We start from the raw sequence: 22,045 nt of genomic DNA on the forward strand, positions 1-22,045 counted from the left end.
TTGTGACCCACGCATGTGCAGACGCGGCGCTGTGGGTTGCGAACGCTGCAGGTTGCAAGCGTGCCTCCCGCACAGATCCCATTCGCAACCCGAGCATCCACTGTACAGCATTGAGATACGATGTTCTGCCCCATGGCTGGCGACAGAGAGTATGCATGGAATGCCTGAAATAAGTGAGCTTACTGCACTGAAACCTGCAAATCGCAAATATAGCTTGGCTTGTGCGCAGAACATAGCTGCCCCAGGCTACACTGCTGTTTGGCTGCAAGGGAGGACGGCACACAATTCTAGTTTATGCTGTGGTTCAAGAGCTGTTCCCTCGGGTTCCAATACAGACTATCCGATATTCAAAAAGGAGTCGACCGGCTTTTGCTTTGAGCAAAATCCCCAAGTCATGTCATCTTATTTTTATTGTTTGGCTCCTGTATCTTCAACAGGACCAAGGCAGGTTTTCCTTACCGCTTTCCAATCTTTTAGCGTAGCGGCACCTAAACTTTGGAACTCCCTGCCTATAGACATCAGACAGAACCCTTTGCAATACTTGGTTGGTGCCTGCTTAGAACATTTTCGTTTGGGCAGGCCTATCCAACAAAGGTCCGTATAGTTAAAGCCATGGTTTTCCCAGTAGTGATATATGGAAGTGAGAGCTGGACCATAAAGAAGGCTGATCGCCGAAGAATTGATGCTTTTGAATTATGGTGCTGGAGAAGACTCTTGAGAGTCCCATGGACTGCAAGAAGATCAAACGCATCCATTCTTAAGGAAATCAGCCCTGAGTGCTCACTGGAAGGACAGATCGTGAAGCTGAGGCTCCAGTACTTTGGCCACCTCATGAGAAGAGAAGACTCCCTGGAGAAGACACTGATGTTGGGAAAGATGGAGGGCACAAGGAGAAGGGGGCGACAGAGGACGAGATGGTTGGATAGTGTTTTCGAGGTTACCAGCATGAGTTTGACCAAACTGCGGGAGGCAGTGGAAGACAGGAGTGCCTGGCGTGCTCTGGTCCAGGGGGTCATGAAGAGTCGGACACGACTAAACAACAACAATCCAGACATTAAGAAGTTACTGTTGTTTTTAACCATATTTTCAAATATTTAACTTTTAAAAAATGTTATATATATTTTTTGTAAACCGCTTAGGTTTTTTACAACCAAGTGGTATATAAATTTTGTTCCTTTATCTATTCCAGTGATGGCTGGGACCCAGACAGAAAGGTCAACCCCCTACTGAGTTCTATGATGGCAACACTGAGACTGACAAGGAAGCTGACAGCCGGTACTGGATTGGCTGTAAGGCGAAGGTTGGCTGGATGCAGATCCAGTGCTTTTGCAGCAGTGCTCCTTTCTCCCTATAGGACCAGCATCTTCTGCCTACTTCCATGCACATCAAGCTACCATCAAAGATGCAGAAACGCAGCCAGTGAAAAAAATTAAAGTGTGGGACCTCCCCCCTCAAACCCTGTTTTTGGAGCGAACCCTGCAGTCTCGGATTACTTAGTCCTACCAAATTCTCTGCATAATTGCAATTACAGTACAATTTGGCATAGGATTACAGTCCAAGGCTGTGCCATTATTTCAAAATATATTATATTTACTTTGAACATGATTGTGGAAAGCCTGGGAAATGAAAGCCAATGCGGAATTGGAAAACAACAACACACTCTTCCCTGAAATTCGCTGGGTTACAAACATCGTGACTGGAGTTGGCTGTGAAGCTGGAAGATAATTTCAGTGCAACTTCTTTTGCTCTATGTATTTTAAGGCTGTGACCTTCAAATGGGGCAAGAGGTGTAGGAGGGACAGTATCTGCTACCAAGCAGCTGTGAAATATTGTGCTGTGCACCAAACGAACAATCTAGCGCAGGAACGGGCAAGAGACGAACCGTGTGTAATGAATACTGCACCTCACTCGGTGGCACCTGTTTGTAGAATCTTATACTTTCTCTGCTCCCTGGTCTCAAAAGCATAACCATCGCTAAGCCTGTTAAAACATGCACGCAATACAGTGATACCTAGGTTCTTGAATGTAATCCATCCCGGAAGACCGTTCGGGTTCTGAAACATTCGAAAACCGAGGCGCAAAGAGCTGTCGGCAAATTCAATTGAGAAAATTGAAAAACACACAGCAGAAGTCATTCGACTTCTGAGGCGTGGTCGGAAATGGAAGCATTCACTTCCGGGTTTTCGGCGTTTGGGTTCCGAAGCGTTCATCAATGGAGACATTTGAGAACTGAGGTACCACTGTATTCTGTAAGAGGAGGGGCTCTATTTGCAGTAAGGCATGGAATCCAGGGGCAGTCAACATGGTGCCCTAAGAACTTTGTTGGACTACAACTCCCATCAGCCCCCAAGCTGGTCTGGCCGATGGTCAGGGATGATGGGAGCTATAGTCCAAGAACAGCTGGGTTAACCCTGGAGTGAAGCAATGAACTAGCACGACACCAGGGATTGCTTCGCCTTCTGTACTCATCAGCCTAATCTGGATCCAGGGCCGAATCTGATGTGCTGAGCGCTGAGCAAATGCGCTCTTCTTGAACTAATCTGGTATGGAGTCTGCAGGACAAAGCAAACTTGCACCACTTTGGATAATGGAGTAGACTTGCTTGGGCACGTCGGCGTGAGAAGGGGAGGAAAAGATGGGCGGAGGGGGAACCGAGGTGGCCACAGTGATGCTCTGGTCCTCATCGCTCACCACTGTCACCTCACCAGCCCCCTCCTGAATCAAAGCATTGAGTCCTTCCAAGTCGGAGCAGCTGATCTCAGCACCGCTGATGAAAGCCTGGGTAGCCGAGGCCTCGTGGCTGCCTACAGGGATGTCGGGAATCAGAGTCTGGCCGGGTGTGCTTCTGTCTGCTGGACTGTGGGTTGTGAGGAGCACGGCTGGTTGGCCCATCGAAATGCTTTCCGCTTGAGACCCCGGGGGCAGAGGGGGAGCCAGCAAGCTCACTTGCTGCAGGATTTGCAACTGGCCGTTGCCAGACAGATCTTCTTGGTTCTGGCTTATTAATGCTGGCGGCACAATGTTCACGGAAGCCGCTTGCACCAGACCGCCGGCTTGGGGTACCTGATGTCCCACGATGATCTTCACCTGCCCTTTGCCGTACGACGAAGCCTGTAGCGGGACCTGTAGGTGGCTGACGGTAATAGGGGTGCCGCTTGGCCTCGTGGGGTCCACCTGGAACTGCAAAACGGCCAGCTCCGGGTTCTTCGCCCCGTTGTACTCGACGTGTTGCCTCTTGTGGCTCCGCAAGGAGTCTTCCCGGACAAACGAGGCTTCGCAGAGATCGCACTTGAAAGCTTTCTTGGCCTCCAGCCTGGCCACTTGCCTGGAGCCGCCTTCCTTCGGCCGGTCTCCTTCCCCCTTCTCGGCTGCCTTCTTCTTGACCCTGACCTTGTCCCCGTGCGCCTTCTTCATGTGCGTGGTGAGGTTGCTGCGCTGCTTGGTGTCAAAGCTGCAGAACTCGCACTTGAACGGCCGGTCCTTGAAGTGGATCCTCTCGTGCACCTTGAGGGTGGCCTTGTTGGAGCAGGAGTAGCTGCACTCCGAGCACTTCACCGGCTGCTCGGGCTGGTGGGTGCGCAGGTGGTGCCGGAGGCTGGTCTTGTTCCCGCACTGGAACTCGCACTCGAGGCACCGGTAGGCGTTCTCCATGCTGTGCTTGATGCGGATGTGCGATTTCAGGTTGCCCTTCATGGCGCAGCGCACGTCGCAGTAGTCACACTTGTAGGGCTTCTCCCCCGTGTGCACGCGCATGTGCCTCTTCAAGTCCGAGTTGATTTTGAATTTGGCGCTGCAGAGGCGGCACTGGAAGGGAGCGTCTCCTGTCCGTGAGAAAAGCGTTTCGAATTAGGGGTGTTTGGACCAAGAGATGCAGGACAATAAGGATAAATTCCAATGGATTTGCATTGGTGTTTCTGAAAGATGATGATTTTATAGGAAGTGTCGAACACTAAAAACATATTTCACAGAGTGTAATAATAAAAAACAAAGAATAAAAACAGATAGCATAATAAAATTAATCATAATAACAGTACCCACCTGCAACACATTTAACAGGCCATAGATTATTTAATGGCCAAAGGCCTGGGTAAAGAGGAAAGTTTTTGCCAGCCATCTAAGGACATGTAATGATGGTGCCAGGAGAACTTCTGTAGGGAGAGAATTCCACAGATGGGGAGCCACCACAAAAAAGGCCCCTTCTTGTGTTGTATCCCTACAAACCTCTTGGGGAGAGGGGGACATAGAGAAGGGCCTCGGATGACAAGTGCGTGGTCTGGGGCGATTCATATGGGGAGAGATGGTCCTTAAGGTACTGAGGTCCTAAGCTGTGTGAAGCAGGCATAGGCAAACTCCGGCCCTCCAGATTTTTGGGTCTACAGTTCTCACCATCCCTGACCACTGGTCCTGTTAGCTAGGGATGATGGGAATTGTAGTCCCAAACATTTGGAGGGCCGTAGTCTGCGCATGCCTAGTGTAAGGCTTTATAGGTCAACACCAGCACTTTGAATTGGGCCCAGAAACTAAATGGCGGCCAGTGTAGTTGGGCCAGGATTGACATTATATGATCAAACCGTCTTGTTCTGGTGAGCAACCTGGAGCTAGCCCATGAACATGAGGAGACTCCTGCTAGATCAGACTAAAGCACCACTGCGCCTAGGATTCTCTTCCCATAGCTGCCATCCCATAGCTGCACATGGAAATCCCACAAACACCACAGAAGTCTCCAGGTAGTGACCCCCAGCAACTGGTATTCAGAGTAGCGTATTGCCTCCAAAAAATGGACGTAATATACGGCCATCTTGACTACCAGCCACTGAAAGCATTATCCTCCACAAATTTGCCCGCCTCCCCCTTTAAAACTACCCAAGCCAGTGGCATCACAAAGCAAACCCCACAGTTTAACAAAAATAATCAAGAATCTTTGGACACCCTAAAGCAGCCTTTCTCAACCTGTGGGTCCCCAGATGTTGTTGGACTACAACTCCCATCACCCCTAGCTAGCAAGGCCAGAGCTCAGGGATGATGGGAGTTGTAGTCCAACAACATCTGGGGACCCACAGGTTGAGAAAGGCTGCCCTAAAGGCTAATAAAATTTACCTTGACATCTGATGAAGAGGGCTTGAGCCCACAAAATCTTTGGCCACAATGAATTTATTACGACTTTGAAGGTGCCATGACAATTTGGGTTGTGCCCAGTCTTTCTCAGCGTAGTCCCACTGAAATGAATGGACCCAAATTTTCATCATGCTACCCATTGCAACACCGGGATCCCTTTCAGCTGAGACCCCATCAGTCATTTTAGTGCCTGTTCTGTCAATTTGCACCATAAAATTTCATTGCCCCCACCCCGCTTTCGCAAGAGATGGGTTTCTCTTCTTTTGAACGGGACAGGGCATAATTTGTCTGCAGCCACAAATGCACAAACCCAGCACTTTAACATCAAATGCAAATAAATGCATCTTTATACATACTATCTGAAGGGGAGGGAAGACAGGACACCTGCATTCTGAAACCTACAGATTTCCCCCCCCCCCCCAGAAAAAAATGCCACCATTTCCTTGCCTGCCCTTCACTTTCCCCATATCTCCCAATAGCTCTCCTCCAGTTATTTGTCTGCCGGTCTGCTATGCAAGCTTTGCATATTTAATTATTATAGTAACATTATTGTTTCCCCCCCTAAGCGAAGTATCTGTTTGAAAAGGAAAGCAAACAGAATGCATTGAAAAGGGGAGTAAATGGAGAATACCAATGTTCAGGAGCAAAGACAGACCTCTGCACAACAATTTGCAGGAATTATATCCGAAAACATGCCTTAGCTTTCGTAGCGTTACGCCTCCACAGCTGGTAGGACCTGCCTAATCAACAGAGCAATACAGCGCAAACATGCACAGTATTGATACCTTTCACAATACGAACGGCGGGGTTTTCGTTTCGCAAAGAGTAGCCAATTATCGCTAATACCACATCACAAAGCAGCACTGTTGACTTATTGCTGCTCTAAGCTACTTGAACAGCGCGGAGCTCCTTTGTTATTCCGTGTATATCATGCACACACGCTCAGAAGTGAGTGAATGAGCCACGGGGTGCCATTTAAGGCAGAAATAAAATGTAAGGAGGTCCTTGGTTCAGTGAACGTTGCAGCTCTTTTAAAAAATCACAACACACATGGCTTAATTTACTTTACCAGTTAATATTTTATAGATCTTCATAAATGGGAGACTGTAAAAATAAAATAAAAAATGTAGGCGTAAGTTGCTTACCCGGCTACATATTTCATTGATCGGGCGGAAGATATTTCAAATTGCGATGTGGCATACTGTGCTAATCCACAAGCTTGCTTAATAATTGAGACCCTGGGTGTAAAATGTTTATTATACACATTTTATTAATGAAGACACACAGCCTGCCAGTTCAATTTGTTTTACAGGCTGGCCCTTCCAGCTGCGTATACCACTGGGTGAACTGCAAGAGACAGTCATTGGATTTTTACCCACTTTCCTGATGAAAACCGGGTGCGGCACATGATCCAATAGTCCCCAATTTCAGATGCCAAGCCATACTAGAGGAGATCTGCAGAAGCTAAATGTCAGCCGTACATTTAATGTTCCAATCTAGAGATTGATCTGTGTCGCCAGTTGTTTTTCCTCCTCAATGACCCTATTGGATTTGACTTTGGCAAAGGAAATTTAATTTATTACTATTTTCTTTTTCTTTGCAGAGCTTCATTTGTAAAAAATGAAATGCCCATGCAAGAAGGGAATGGAAATTAAGAGGGGACTTCTGAATGGCAGGGACGCGGGTGGCGCTGTGGGTTAAACCACAGAGCCTAGGGCTTGCCGATCAGAAGGTTGGCGGTTCGAATCCCCGTGATGGGGTGAGCTCCCGTTGCTCGGTCCCTGCTCCTGCCAACCTAGCAGTTCAAAAGCACGTCAAGTGCAAGTAGATAAATAGGTACCTCTCCAGCGGGAAGGTAAACAGTGTTTCCGTGCGCTGCTCTGGTTCGCCATGCTGGCCACATGACCCGGAAGCTGTACACCGGCTCCCTCGGCCAATAAAGTGAGATGAGCACCGCAACCCCAGAGTCGGCCATGACTGGACCTAATGGTCAGGGGTTCCTTTACCTTTACTGAATGGCCGAGCCTAAGACCTGCAGGATCTGAGTCCAAGCAGAGATGGCAAGGATAGCCTTTCCTTTGGAGATTCTAGCAGGGTTGTGTGAAAGGGCAGAGCATCACATTCCAAGAACCTCAACGCACCTGGGAAGTCCTCTCTAGGCACAGGTGTGCTGCATCATTCCTTGATAAGCAACACAAAGCCTGTGAATGGGCAATGCCTAGTAGAAAGATTTAGCACCCTGGCCTTCTGACCATGCCAGGTCAACAGACCAGGGGCTTGCTGTTCCTCAGGCTCCAGCTCCAGCTGTTGGTCCTAGGAACCCTGAGTTTGAGATCCTCCACACTGAAGCAGGTCAGCCCACAGCCCTGGTTTGGCCCTGACGCAGCTCTGTAGTTTTAAGTTTTTACTCATAATGGGTGGAACAGCATCTGGAGAGGACATGGTCAATGTCTGGTGAACGCCTTAAGATGTGAGATACTTACAGCCAACTTTGAGCAGGCCAACTGTTAGGAGTTCCAGTGTGATGCAGGTTCTTAATAGTTTTCCCCAACGAATCCAGCACTAGACTTTTATACACATGTGAGTGTTGGGAAACCTGTGCCTTATAGACTCAACTGCTATCCAACTGCTCGCTCTATGAAAACTCACTTTACAAAAACGAGGAACCTTGCTATGCACATTGTAGATTCAGATACCCAAATAGCCAGTCCTCCATGTCCTCCTCTGTAAACCAATAATCAGCCTTAGAGAAGCCTTACTTTTTGGTGTTTTGCTGGTCTTGCGATAGCCATTTCAACAGAAACCATGGCAGGAAGAATAGGAGAGACTGGACAAATAAGAGAACATTTTCTCCTTCCTTGTTTGCCTTTTGCGAGGTTCCAGAGGGTTTTCCGTCATTTGGGGGTCAGATTTCCATGGTCAGGAAAACATTCAAAATTTCCCCATAGGAATCAATGGAATTTGAAGAGTCGTTATGTGACTAGCAATTGATTTCCTGAGAAGTGATTGTGTTTGCATAGTGAGACGTGCTTGTATATAAATATTTGGGGCAGGAAAACACAGCTAAAAGGAGGTTTGCAAACATCACCAGTCAGCTGGCCCGAAAAGCTCTGTGGAAAGCTCTCTGCTTAGGGCTTTGCAAGATCATCGGATCGCGTGAAGCCCCTTTGTCTTTTTCCTCCCTGCAATAATCACGGAGCATCTGATCCCCTATCCCAACGTGAGGCAACGTAGGGCAAACCTGTCCCTGTCCTTACCTGTATGGGACCTGAGATGCACCGTAAGCTGGCTGGAATTGCGGCTTGCGTAAGGGCAGATCTGGCACTTGAAAGGGCGCTCGTTTGAATGGATGCGCTGGTGCTTGTTCAGGCTGCTGCTTTCGGAAGCTGCGTAGTCACAGTGCTTGCACTTGTAGGGCTTCACTCCACTGTGGGATCGCATGTGCATTTTCAGCTTGTCTTTGCGGCTGAAGCTCTTTCCGCAAACCTCACATTTGTGGGGCTTGTCACCTAAAACAACGGCAACAACAAAAGGCGAAGGTGCAGCAGGGTTGAGATCAGTTGCATTACACGGAACAAAGAGATTCTTAATGGAAGAATGTTTCCTTTTCCCTTTTTGTCACGGGCTTATTATACTTTAGAGGTTTCCTCCATGCTATTTGTCTTTTTCTCCAGCAAACTGAGGATGTGCAGAGACGCAGGCATTGCTTTGGGAATGCATCTGCTTGCAATACATTAATTTTACAGGTGGGATCTGAAACAAAACATTGCAGTGTGCAATGCTTTCTGTCAGGGCTCCAGCCACCCAATTCTATCTCCTCCCTGCACCATCTTCCATCTCAATAGTTAGTTATCCTTCTACACCCATTGAGTATGTTCTGGTGGATCCTTTTCTTTCGATTGTGGTTTTTCTTAATGGAGGGGAGGGTTGAATCCAAGCTATGCTACAATATTTTATTTATCCATTGAAGTCTATCAGCAAATCATGCTTCCATCCTTGGGACACTTTAAAATAGCTTCTAATAGCTTCTCAGCATGAACCAAGAAATGGGACGCGGGTGGCGCTGTGGGTCAAACCACAGAGCCTAGGACATGCCAATCAGAAGGTCGGCGATTTGAATCCCCACGACGGGGTGAGCTCCCGTTGTTCGGTCCCTGCTCCTGCCAACCTAGCAGTTCGAAAGCACGTCAAGTGCAAGTAGATAAGTAGGTACCGCTCCAGCGGGAAGGTAAACGGCGTGTGCTGCTCTGGTTCACCAGAAGCGACTTAGTCATGCTGGCCACATGACCCAGAAGCTGTACGCGGGCTCCCTCGGCCAATAAAGCGAGATGAGCGCCACAACCCCAGAGTCGGCCACGACTGGACCTAATGGTTAGGGGTCCCTTTACCTTTATGAACCAAAAAGTGACCTTTCCAGAGAATGGGATGCTTCATTCTACCCTTTTTCATATCTCTGTCTCCTTTCTCCCCCTTTCAAGCCTCTCCATTCCCCCTCCCATGGTTGTCAGTCCTCGCCCCCCACTCTCTCAACATTCTGTGTGATATTTATGGGTTGCCCAATTCCTTCCGCCTCAAGTACTCCCCCCGCCCAAATATTTTTTTAGCACCTGCAAATCTCAGGGTTACTTCAAGTCTGCAGGTACTCCTGGGGGTGGAAATGAGGGAGGAAAAAGAACAAAGATGTGTTTAAGGAAAAAATACAAATACAAAATTGCAATGTAACACACTCCCATGCACTCCTGTATAAACTGATACAGTGTTATTATCTTAATGCATATATAGATGTTAATCGCCTACTACGTTCCGTATAAACTCATTCCAAATGTTATCATATTTATCCAAGCAAAGTCTGCGCCCGTAAGCAGAACGCAAATGGGCCCAGGAGATCTGTGTACATTGGTGGCGGGGGGCAGGTAGGGAAATTAGGGCTATATAACTCAGTTTAAGGCTCTATAAGGCTGCTTACCAGTGTGCGTTCTTAAATGTCGTTCCATGTCTTTCATACCGTAGGGTGTCTTGAACTGGCAGCCTGGGGAGGAAAAAAAACGGAGAGGGCCAGCTATTATTTATTTATTGACTTTTACCCTACACTTTCTCCAAGGGTCCGAGGGAAGGGTATGCGATTCCCCCCTCCACACAACAACTTTAAATCTTTGAGTGGCCCAAGGCCACCCGTTGAGTTCAATGACTGGGGATTTGAACCCAGGTCTCCCTGGGCCTAGTGCAACACTGATCCTCAACAGGCATACATGACCTAGAACTAGGCCTCGGCTAGAACTCTGCTCCTTATTCCTCTCCCTGGACGCCAAACTTCTCCGTATGCCAGCAGTCAACAAGTCCGCTGGGAGACAGCCATGTTGTTTCCTGACGTTGGCGTTGCTCGCAATTGACATGGCAACAGGAAACAGGGTAGCATTTCCTTCAGGGCAACCTTTGGGTGGGCAGAGCAGAGACAGGAGTGGGTGGAGCAATAGATGTAAATTTCCCCTTCGTACAGTAGACTAGTTTCGACCCAAACTCGCACACACCTCGGTGCTAGAAATTAGCCAGGCGCCAGGCGCGTTTTGCTACTGGCGAGGGTCAAACTGTGACCACGTGGAAATCTCTGTTTGCCACGCTGGCAACTGACATCTCCATCAGGCTGGCCCCTCCAGGTTTAAGCAGAAGAACTTATTTATTCTGTTTATATTGCACTTTTTCTCCAAGGAGTACATGGTTCACTCCCCTCCTCAGTTAATCCCTACAACGACCCTGTGAGGTAGCTTAAGAGGCTGTGACTGGCCCAAGGTTACCCAGTGAGCTTCATGACTGAGTAGAGATTTGAACCCTGATCTCCCAAGTCCTAGTCCGATACTCTAACCACTACACCACACAGGCTTCCTAAAGCACTTATGCAGCTATACAAATTAAGTAAATAAATACAGTGGTACCTCGGGTTACATACGCTTCAGGTTACAGACTCCGCTAACCCAGAAATAGTACCTCGGGTTAAGAACTTTGCTTCAGGATGAGAACAGAAATCGTGCTCTGGCGGCGCGGCAGCAGCAGGAGGCCCCATTAGCTAAAGTGGTGCTTCAGGTTAAGAACAGTTTCAGGTTAAGAACAGACCTCCGGAACGAATTAAGTACTTAATCCGAGGTACCACTGTATGGGGAAAGCAAAAGACCACTTAGAGGAGGATCTGAAATATTTTTGGTGAAGCTTGAATTTATTTTATTCTGGATTACTTTATTTGATGTTTTATTGTGTTGTAAACTGCTTTGAGATTTTTTCTTTAAGATACAAAGCGGTACAGAAATGAAATTAAGTAGTAGTAGTAGTAATAGTAGTAGTTTCACAGCAAAAAAGAAAAAGGAAAAAAAAAGGCACCTAGACCAGTGTTTCCCAACCGGTGTTCCGCGGCACAGGAGTGTGCCGTGAGACATCGGCGGGTGTGCCGCGAGATGCCTGGAGGGAGGCGGGCGAGTCGGCGGCGAGAGGCGGGGCGGCGGCGGCGAGGAGAGGCCGCGCCTCCTGCTGCTGCCTGGCGCTCCTCCTCGCAGCCGGCAGCGCTGCCTGGGCGCCTCCGCGCGACTCTGCCTCGCTGGGTTTGGTCTCCCAGCAGAGACGGGTCACACGCGCCCCTCCCTCCCTCCCTCAGCCTGCGCGGAGGGAGAGCCAGAGAGAGGCATCGCTCCTGCGCGCCGGGAGAGGGAGCAGCCGGAGCGATGCCCCTTGAAATCTTCGCCCTGCCTTCTTCTGGAGCGACGGAGAGCCTCTTAAAACTCGTCCGTCCGCTTCTCTCCCTGCCAAGAGGCGTCCAGCAAGCCGGCTTTGCCAGCGGAGCCAGCCTTGGAACAGACCCATCCGTCAAGCGGGGATTGTGCGTCCTCCTGGACAGAGTGTAAGCAACCGGGTTTAATTTGGGTTACGCGGAACTCCAGCGCTCAGGGCGGGAGTTTAGGAAATCCAATCGGGTGGCGCCGCTCTTCCTTGGGACCCCATGGGGAAACACTGGGGACCTACTTCTAAGCAAACGGGTCTACACGTCTCTCTGCCCCCCCCCCCCCTTTAACCTTTAGCTTCAAAGCCAGAGCAAACCGAGGCTAAATCCGTATTTACATAGGATAGCTTTCGTGCGTCCCTCCCGGCGTGACGCTGCGCGCTGACGTCACGGGGCGGGGCTTTAATGGTGGTGTGCCGCGAGATTTTTTTTCAGTAAACAGGTGTGCCGTTGCCCAAAAAAGTTTGGGAAACACTGACCTAGACATTCCGTTGTGGCAACCGTAACCTAGGTTTAAATTGCCATTTGGGGATTAGCTTATATATCTGAGTTTATAACACTGCTCTCCATCCTCTATCCAGGAAGCAAGAGACACTGGCAGAGTCAAAGAGCATACCCCAGTCACTCGGGACATGAAACACAGCCAGTGAGGATGCAGTTTTGGGACAGCTCCATGGGGCAGATAAGAGAGGTCCCCTGGGTATGGGATTCCCCTTCAATTCCACACTCAGATCCCGGATAGGCAGATAAGGTTGAAGTGCACTCAGCAAGCTTCAAAGCTGAGCAACGATTTGATGCCACTCTCTCCTGATTCAGGTCCAATGAGCCCCTAGTAGGTAGGTGTGCAGGTGTTTGGCCTGAATTACCAACACTGTCTGAGGTTAGAAGCACAGCGAAAAATGGGCATAACTTCCAGGTAAGATTCTCAAGGGAAGACAGGTTCTGAAACGGAAGATTCTGATGAAGTTAGCTGACCTAATTACACACGCAAGGCTTCCCACCCATCTACCTTCCCGTGACTTTGGCCTGCGTGATCAATGGCTATATAAATTAATTAAAAAGCGCTTCCATGAATCTTCTTGAAACTTTGCGGCCATGTCACTGATTAAAATTCGTTTAAGCATTTCCAATTTATCCCCCCCCCCCCCCCGGAAGCAGCAGAGCAAATCAGAGGATGTAAGGAACGATTCGGAAGAACAATTCACGAGGGGCAAAGCCCTTTGAGGTCCCCAAGACTCCTTGGGGTGGGGTGAGGCAAGAAAATCCTGAAAAAGGAGGCTATCATTTTTACTGCGTATCATCTATACGTATACAGAATCCATACTGATGAGCCTCACTAACTGGAAAGTGCATTTTTTCTTTCCTTCCAAAGACAGCTTTTGTCAATCATATTCCTGCTAATATGCAGGCAGTATCTCCCAAAGCAATGGCAGCTAAAGAGGGTAGTGTGGTGTAGTGGTTAGAGTGTTGGACTAGAGTTCAAATCCCCACTCACCAATGAAGCTCCCTGGGTGACCTTGGGCCTCTCAGGCCAAACTACCTCACAGGGTTGTTGTAGGGGGCTTGGGTAGGTGTTAGATGTTGTTGATGCTAATTATATATATATATATATATTTATACTGGATCTTGTGATTTATGTGGAAATTTGGCTATGCGCTTTTTGATGTTTCATTTATTGTTGATGACTAGTTTTGTTATGTTTGCAGTTATGTATTTTTTTATATGTTGCAAGCCACCTTGCACACGGTTTGAACTTTGGAAGAAGAAGAAGAGTTTGGATTTGATATCCCGCCTTTCACTCCCTTTAAGGAGTCTCAAAGTGGCTGACATTCTCCTTTCCCTTCCTCCCCCACAACAAACACTCTGTGAGGTGAGTGGGGCTGAGAGACTTCAGAGAAGTGTGACCAGCCCAAGGTCACCCAGCAGCTGCATGTGGAGGAGCGGAGACCCGAACCCGGTTCCCCAGATTACGAGACTACCGCTCTTAACCACTACACCACACTGGCTCTCCGGTGGAAAGGCAGTATACAGTCATACCTCAGGCTGAATGTGCTTCAGGATGAGCACTTTCGGGTTGTGCTCTGCGGCAACCCGGAAGTAACGGAGCACATTACTTCCGGGTTTTGCCGCTCGCACATGCGCAGACGCTCACAATGACATCGTGCGCATGCGCGGAAGCGGCAAAACGCAACCCGTTCGCATCCCGAGGTACCACTGTACAAAGGATTGATTGAATAGGAGGTGGGAATAACAATGTTTACCCACCTTATTTATTTATTGAATTTATATACCTGCCCTATAACCACAGGTCTCAGGGTGGTTGAACTCCTTGGAGTAAAAGATGGGGTGTAAACACAGCAAACAAATAAATAACCCATCCTCTCCAACCGCTATGAGGTTTATAGCAATTTCCACGTTTTTTTCCACCTGCGAAGAAGGAGATTTTGAACCTTCCTACCCTAAAGCAACAGAATAGAATGGAGGGATCTGTGAACCAGCAACAACCAGGGGATCTAAACCGCAGAAGCAGTCACTTCTATGGTCCCAAGACTGCCACACTGTCTAAACCAGGCATAGGCAAACTTGGCCCTCCAGATGTTATTGGCCTACAACCATGATCCCAACCAAAAGGACCAGTGGTCAGGGATGATGGGAATTGTAGTCCCAAAACATCTGGAGGGCCAAGTTTGCCTATGCCTGGTCTAAACACAGGCATATACTTTACCTGGATAGCAGCAGTTAAGTTTCTTTTGCGCCCCTGATGTGGCGGACTTTCTGGTTCGAGGTTTCGGTGTAGTGGTGACAACGGCGGCAGGCTGAGGCTCACTGCTCTCACCAGGTAGGTAGGTTTGGTAGCCATGCTCAAAAACAAACTCTGGCGCAGAAACTCAAAAACAGCCAGGAAAAAAAGAAGACTTCTTTTAACATCAGAGCACTGCAAAACCACATAGCTTCTGTGAACCCTCAATATAAGAAGAACATAAAATTACTCCCAGTCTTTATCATATGATAATTAATACTTTCAGAGAAATGTATTTACGTCTTGATATTTTATTGTCTACATCTGTTTATTTTGCGATGTCTTTTTTTTTTTCTATTGTGATTTTAAAAGAGTGAATATTGGAAATAAAAGTTATAAAAAACAAACAAACAAACAAAAATTACTCCCAGTCTTGAGACTATAATGCAATCTTCTTTTCTTTTTCTTAACTGCTTCCTTGTCAGTGAGAGAAGGAAACTTTTAAGTTAGCTATGACACTAAGCTCCCATATGCACTATGAATTTAAACAGCTGTGGCTCCCTGCACAGAATCCTTGGAAGTGTGTTTTGTGAATGGCGCTGACAGTTGTTAAGCTACCCCTCTTCCCAAATCACTTACAGCCAAGAAGAAGAAAAGAGCCAACTTTTGCAATACTTTTCTGCCTGGTCACCTGGAGGTGATTTTTATTTGCCACAGGTGGCAAAGTAAGCTGCTGCGTACAAGAATGAACAAGGAAGTGAGCTTAGGGACCTGCCTTATACCAGCTAAGATTCTTCTCCCATCTTGCCCAGTATTTCCTGTTCTGACTGGCAGTGACTCTGCCAGGGTCAGGCAGAGAGGACTTTTCCATTACTTGCTATCTGAACGTTTGAATTGGGAAGATCTGCATGGAAGGCATGTGCTCTACCACTAAGGCATTTCCCCCAAGTTCACAACCCACAAGTGGCATACATTGAGCCATACCAATGACCAATCTAGGCCAATGTTCTCAGCTCGGACTGGCAGCAGCTCTCCATGATCTTAAGCAAAGACATTTCTTTTCTTTGGAGATGCTGGTGGGACAAAGCTTTAGTGCAGGGGTCAGCAAACTTTTCCAGCAACTTTCCCTGTCAGCATCATGGTATCGTAATGTAACTAAAGACTGACATACAAAATCAGGCCAAAGTTCCATCAAGTAGTATAACAGTGGAAGTTTGGTCTGGGGGGTCAGCAAACTTTTTCAGCAGAGGGCCGGTCCACTGTCCCTCAGACCTTGTGGGGGGCCGGACTATATTTTGAAATAAATAAATAAATAAATAAATAAATAAATAAATAAATAAATAAATGAACGAACGAATTCCTATGCCCCACAAATAGCCAAGAGATGCATTTTAAAGAAAAGGACACATTCTACTCATGTAAAAACAGGCTGATTCCCGGAACGTGCACGGGCTGGATTTAGAAGGTGATTGGGTCGGATCCGGCCCCCTGCCTTAGTTTGCCTACCCATGCTTTAGTGTTTCCATTTGCCCAGGGTACCCCTGTTGCCGAAGCATACAATGCTAGGGCTTAGTTTTGCCACGAAGATGCCACTACCCAAACTTCCTAGATAAATACCTGTGATCGTTTGGGTTTCTGAAGTGATGGTCCTTGTTGTGGTTTGGGTCTGGGTCGCTGGCACGGTTTCTTCTGCTACAAACTGCACTGTGCTGGTGGTCTCCGCTGTCGTGCCGGACAACTGGCAGCCGCTTCTCTTGTGAGCGACGAACGCATCTAGGTTATTGAACTGCTGCTTGCACAGGCCACAAATGTGAATATCTGGTGTGAGCTCCACCAGGACAGTGGTGCCTCCTGGAACTGTCAGAAGACATCAAATTGAACAAAACAATTAATAATTACCACAGAAATGGCAACAGAAATTTTATGTGTTGCCAAGGTTATTGTTTGCAAGTTACTGGAAACAATGAAAAACAAAAAAAATTCCTTCCAGTAGCACCTTAAAGACCAACTAAGTTAGTTCTTGGTATGAGCTTTCGTGTGCATGCACACTTCTTCAGATACACTGAAACAGAAGTTGCCAGATCCTTCTATATAGTGAGAAGGTGGGGAGGGGTATTACTCAGAAGGGTGGTGGGAATGGGTGATTGGCAGATAGCTGTGATGAGCCTGTTGACGACTCTTAACGGCTGCAATAGGTCTTACAGGAAAAAGCAAGGGGTGAGAAGGTGAAAAATGGCTTTGTCATGTATAATGAGATAAGAATCCAATGTCTTTGTTCAGACCAGGTCTCTCCATGGTTTTAAGTTTGGTAATGAGTTGCAATTCAGCAGCTTCTCTTTCCAGTCTATTTCTGAAATTCCTTTGTAGTAAAACAGCTACTTTGAGATCTTGTATAGAATGTCCTGGGAGATTGAAGTGTTCTCCTACTGGTTTCTCTGTCTTGTGATTCTTGATGTCAGATTTATGTCCGTTTATTCTTTGGCGTAAGGTTTGGCCTGTTTGTCCAATATAGAGAGCTGAAGGACTCTCCCCACCTTCTCACTATATAGAAGGATCTGGCAACTTCTGTTTCAGTGTATCTGAAGAAGTGTGCATGCACACGAAAGCTCATACCAAGAACTAACTTAGTTGGTCTTTAAGGTGCTACTGGAAGGAATTTTTTTTGTTTTGACTATGGCAGACCAACACGGCTATCCATCTGTAACTGGAAACAATGAAATGGTTGAACAGGGTTCACCAACATGGCAGGCATCCTGGTACCCATTGAGCCTCTGAGCCTCCCCATGAACTGCCCACTTGGTCATGACGTATCCTCCCTTGGAAATCACGTAAAGTTGAAGGAGAAAGTTGGAAGAGTGATGCTCTTTCTCATTTCCTCTTTCAGCTCTATGTGCTTTTTGAGGCTGATTAATTCAACTAGCTCCGACGTTTACCCAGATTGTGTAGAAAAGTGGAATATGCGCGCATTCACTTTCTCTATTTCTGTCTCCGGAGGGGGGGTGAGGGGTGGGGAGAGGAGCAGAGAAAAGAGGGTTTGGCGTCCGCAGCACTTGCTGAAAAATTCAAGGGTGCCCACTGACCTTGGTGAACCCTGCGTTAGAAAAAACATTATTATCCCACGGTCGGTTATCAGCAGCTCAAAAGAAGCTTCAGCAGTAAATAAATAAATAATTGTTTATTTATACCCTGCCCTCCTCGGCCAGGGCGGCTACCACCAAATACGAATTACAATAAAACATGATAGAGAAGAAACACACAACAAACAAACAGTTAATTAAAATATGGCTTAAAATACATCTTAAAATGCAGCCTCATTTTAGTAAGGTAAAGGTAAAGGTACCCCTGCCCGTACGGGCCAGTCTTGACAGACTCTAGGGTTGTGCGCCCATCTCACTCTATAGGCCGGGGGCCAGCGCTGTCCGCAGACACTTCCGGGTCACGTGGCCAGCGTGACAAAGCTGCATCTGGCGAGCCAGCGCAGCACACGGAAACGCCGTTTACCTTCCCGCTAGTAAGCGGTCCCTATTTATCTACTTGCACCCGGGGGTGCTTTCGAACTGCTAGGTTGGCAGGCGCTGGGACCGAGCAGCGGGAGCGCACCCCGCCGCGGGGATTCGAACCGCCGACCTTTCGATCGGCAAGCCCTAGGCGCTGAGGCTTTAACCCACAGCGCCACCCGCGTCCCTCTCATTTTAGTAGTAGGCCATAAATCAAGACCATAAAAGGAGGAAACATCAGATACTCACCTGAGCCAGCTATCCATGCTGGTCCTACATGGGCCAGCAAAAAAGCCAAGGGAAACTTTATACAGTGGTACCTCGGGTTACATACGCTTCAGGTTACAGACTCCGCTAACCCAGAAATAGTACCTCGGGTTAAGAACTTTGCTTCAGGATGAGAACAGAAATCGTGCTCCGGCGGTGCAGCGACAGCAGGAGGCCCCATTAGATAAAGTGGTGCTTCAGGTTAAGAACAGTTTCAGGTTTAGAATGGACCTTCGGAACGAATTAAGTACTTAACCCGAGGTACCACTGTATACCAAATCCCATTTAAGGGGTCAGAGAGTCTAAGCCAAAGGCCAGGCGAACAGGTCCGTCTTGCAGGCCCTGAGGAAAGATGTCAAATCCCGCAGGGCCCTAGTCTCTTGTGACAGAGCGTTCCACCACATCGGGGCCAGTGCTGAAAAGGCCCTGGCCCTAGTTGAAACCAATCTAACCTCCTTGAGGCTTGGGACCTCCAAGTGGCAATGTGTGAGCTGGCAGACCACGCACTGCACACTGCTTTAGCATCCATGCGCATTGACACTAGTCAAGATACATCTGCTCTCTGCTCCAAGATTTAACTTCTGAAGTCCATAGGAATGGAGCTCAGCATTGAAGGACGGCAAGACTAGCCGAAAAGACTAAAAAAATTAACAAGTGGAACATAATGTACCTTTATTTATCCATCACAGACCTTATTATTGCCAGGTGGAGTTACAAGATAATAGTGCACATGTTCATGCATGAGAGTCGCCAAGATGTCAGGTTTTAAATCCTCTACAGATTGCTATAAGTTAAATGGCGGATGTGCAGGGAGGAGAATGCGATGAGACGAGGCCTTTTCAGTGACTGCACCAATATTGTGAAATCTTTGTGAAGCATGGATGACCCCCTCTGTTGTGCTTAAATTCCACCATTTTGGAATTTTGCTTGCTAAGTTCATTTTTACCTATGATCTCTGCAATTGCTTTTAAACAGTTAAAAAAAAATGCTGTGTTCCTACACACACCTGTTCAAAACGTATTTATTTGTATTGCTGAATTCGTTGTATTTCAATGTATTTATTCTAAATTGTTGTATGGCACTCTTGATTGATGCACTAGAAGGATGGAACAGAAATGAATGCTAGGTTGGTCAGGTTGAGATATTGTGATGGGCACAATATTGCCTACTGAAACACCCCTAGTCCAGCCATTTTAACCTGCTTAGGTTATATGGAAGCTTTCCCCCAGGAAATCACACGCAGGAAGGCAGCTTGCAATGTCACTTTATGCATATTTACTCAAACTGGATTTACTCCCAGGTAAGTCTGTGTAATGGATTGCAGCTTTAACGTATTTAAATTCCAGCAGCACAAATAGCTCCATTGTGTGATCTCTTAAAACCTTCCCACGGAGAGAATACATTCGCTTAAGAAACTTTTAAAATCGCCTTTTCTTTTAATGTATTATTCTGGTGCTGGCCAGGCTAATGCGCCCTGAGTTCAGCCTTGACCAATTGCAAACTGGCTCATGTGGAGAGGATGCACATGCAGCCTCCTACATGTGAGGTTATGGGGCTGGCCATAGTTTAGGGGAAGAGCATATGCACACAGAAGGTACCAGGTTCAATCCTGGCCATCTCCCAGTTAACAGGACCAGGTATCCCAGGCGACTGGAAAGACTGCCTGAGCTACTAAGAAAGTTGTTGCCAGTCAGTGTAGCCCATACTGGATGATACAGACTAATCTGGTGTGAGGCAGCCTTCTGTACTACTACTACTACTACTACTAATAATAATAATTTATTATTTATACCCCGCCCATCTGGCTGGGTTTCCCCAGCCACTCTGGGCGGCTTCCAATAAAACACTAAAATACAATAACCTATTAAACATTAAAAGCTTCCCTAAACAGGGCTGCCTTCAGATGTCTTCTAAAAGTTTGGTAGTTATTTTTATCTTTGACATCTGGTGGGAGGGCGTTCCACAGCACGGGTGCCACTACCGAGAAGTCCCTCTGCCTGGTTCCACTTCTTACAGGGAGGGAAACCGCCAGAAGGCCCTCGGCGCTGGACCTCAGTGTCCGGGTAGAACAATGGAGGTGGAGACGCTCCTTCAGGTATACTGGACCGAGGCCGTTTAGGGCTTTAAAGGTCAGCACCAACACTTTGAATTGTGCTCGGAAACGTACTGGGAGCCAGTGTAGTTCTTTCAAGACCGGTGTTATATGGTCTCGGCAGCCGCTCCCAGTCACCAGTCTAGTTGCCGCATTCTGGATTAGTTGTAGTTTCCGGGTCACCTTCAAAGGTAGCCCCACATAGAGCGCATTGCAGTAGTCCAAGCAAGAGATAAGTAGAGCATGCACCACTCTGGCAAGACAGTCTGAGAGCAGGTAGGGTCTCAGGCCAAGTACCAGATGGAGCTGATAAACAGCTGCCTTGGACACAGAATTGACCTGTACCCCCATGGACAGCTGTGAGTCCAGAATGACTCCCAGGCTGCACACCTGGTCCTTCAGGGGCACAGTTACCCCATTCAGGGGGTACCTTTTTGCTAGGGGGGTATAGAAAGTCCAAATGCAAGAACAAAAGCCCTGGCCTAGGAAGGGCCTCTGAATTCCTTGCAAGCAGAAGAATAAAACAGCACCCCAAACCAGGTTGCATTGGAGGTGCTGGAACCAGGCCTTGATCTGCTTGCACGCAGGGCTTTTGGCGCACGCTGCAAGTTGCACGGTCAAAAAAACCGGATTATGTCACCCCCCTCCATCTGCTGCAATCCTGCACAGAATTAAATGCAACTAAACCCACCAAGCATGCTCAAACCTGCTGGCTTTGGCACCCGAAACCCTCCCGGTTCCTTATGAAAGGCGATGCACCGTTTTTGACCCTCTCCCCACCCGGCCCCCGGCTTGTCTCAATGCCACCCTCCGGCCCGCCTTTCCCCAACCTGCCGGCTGCTCTTCCCACCCAGGTTCCCGGGCCCCGTTTTTACGCTCCAGATTCCCGGGCTGCGCGAGGGCTCGCTTCTTCCGCTACTCAGGTTTCGGGGCCGGCCGGAGCGCAGGCTCCTCGCGGCTTCTGCCAGCTCCGGGCCCGGGAGCGCGGATAAGCCGCGCAGCCACTTACATTGCACGGGGCTGGCGAAAGGCTGGCCGGTCGCGGCGCTCGGGTTCATCGCAGCCGTCGCGGATTCGCAGCAGCCGCGCGCCAGGCGCAGCTTTGCAAAAAGGAAAAAAGGGGGTGGGGGTGGGGAGAGGAAAAACGAACGAACAAGGAGACTTTGCAACGTCCTCGCGGGTCCCCCCCCCCCCCACATCAGAAGGCGGGGACGGATGTGGAGGGACTGTGGAGCATGCTCTGTAGCAGCAACCGATGCCGTCGCGAGGCTCTTTGCCCACAGAAGGGAGCAAAGGGCGCTTGCAATGCATGCCTCTGGTAGCAATGCAACTCGGGAGTAAGCCTGCTGAGTTGAGATGGACTTGCTCCCCGGTCAGTGCGCACACAGGATTGCAACCCTGGAGAAAAGCGAGGGACAGTGTAGCAAAATAGGCTCTGCGGTGGCATTTCTGGCTGAGCTACGGCAAGGCAGCAAAGGGTTTTCTTTTTCTTTGCCTCCTGTATCCTCGGGACAATACTGTAGATCCGAATGGGGACATTTCACTCGATGCTCGGAATGTGCATCTATTTA

The 22,045-nt window shown here is 48.2% G+C and overlaps 1 protein-coding gene across 1 annotated transcript; it reads right to left on the reverse strand.

The window, feature by feature from the left end:
* Positions 1 to 1,569: 1,569 nt before the first annotated feature.
* ZFP64 (ZFP64 zinc finger protein) lies at positions 1,570 to 21,709 on the reverse strand. The gene is made up of 6 exons (XM_028735224.2): positions 21,484 to 21,709; positions 16,236 to 16,475; positions 14,604 to 14,765; positions 10,082 to 10,144; positions 8,373 to 8,624; positions 1,570 to 3,821 (listed from the first exon to the last, which is right to left on the reverse strand). Exons 1-6 carry the CDS (start codon positions 21,671 to 21,673, stop codon positions 2,536 to 2,538), a joined length of 2,193 nt encoding a protein of 730 aa, XP_028591057.2. The 5' UTR covers positions 21,674 to 21,709; the 3' UTR covers positions 1,570 to 2,535.
* Between the last annotated feature and the right edge of the window lie 336 nt (positions 21,710 to 22,045).

The sequence above is a fragment of the Podarcis muralis genome, chromosome 5, assembly GCF_964188315.1.
Source record: "Podarcis muralis chromosome 5, rPodMur119.hap1.1, whole genome shotgun sequence".
Taxonomy (NCBI): Eukaryota; Metazoa; Chordata; class Lepidosauria; order Squamata; family Lacertidae; genus Podarcis; species Podarcis muralis.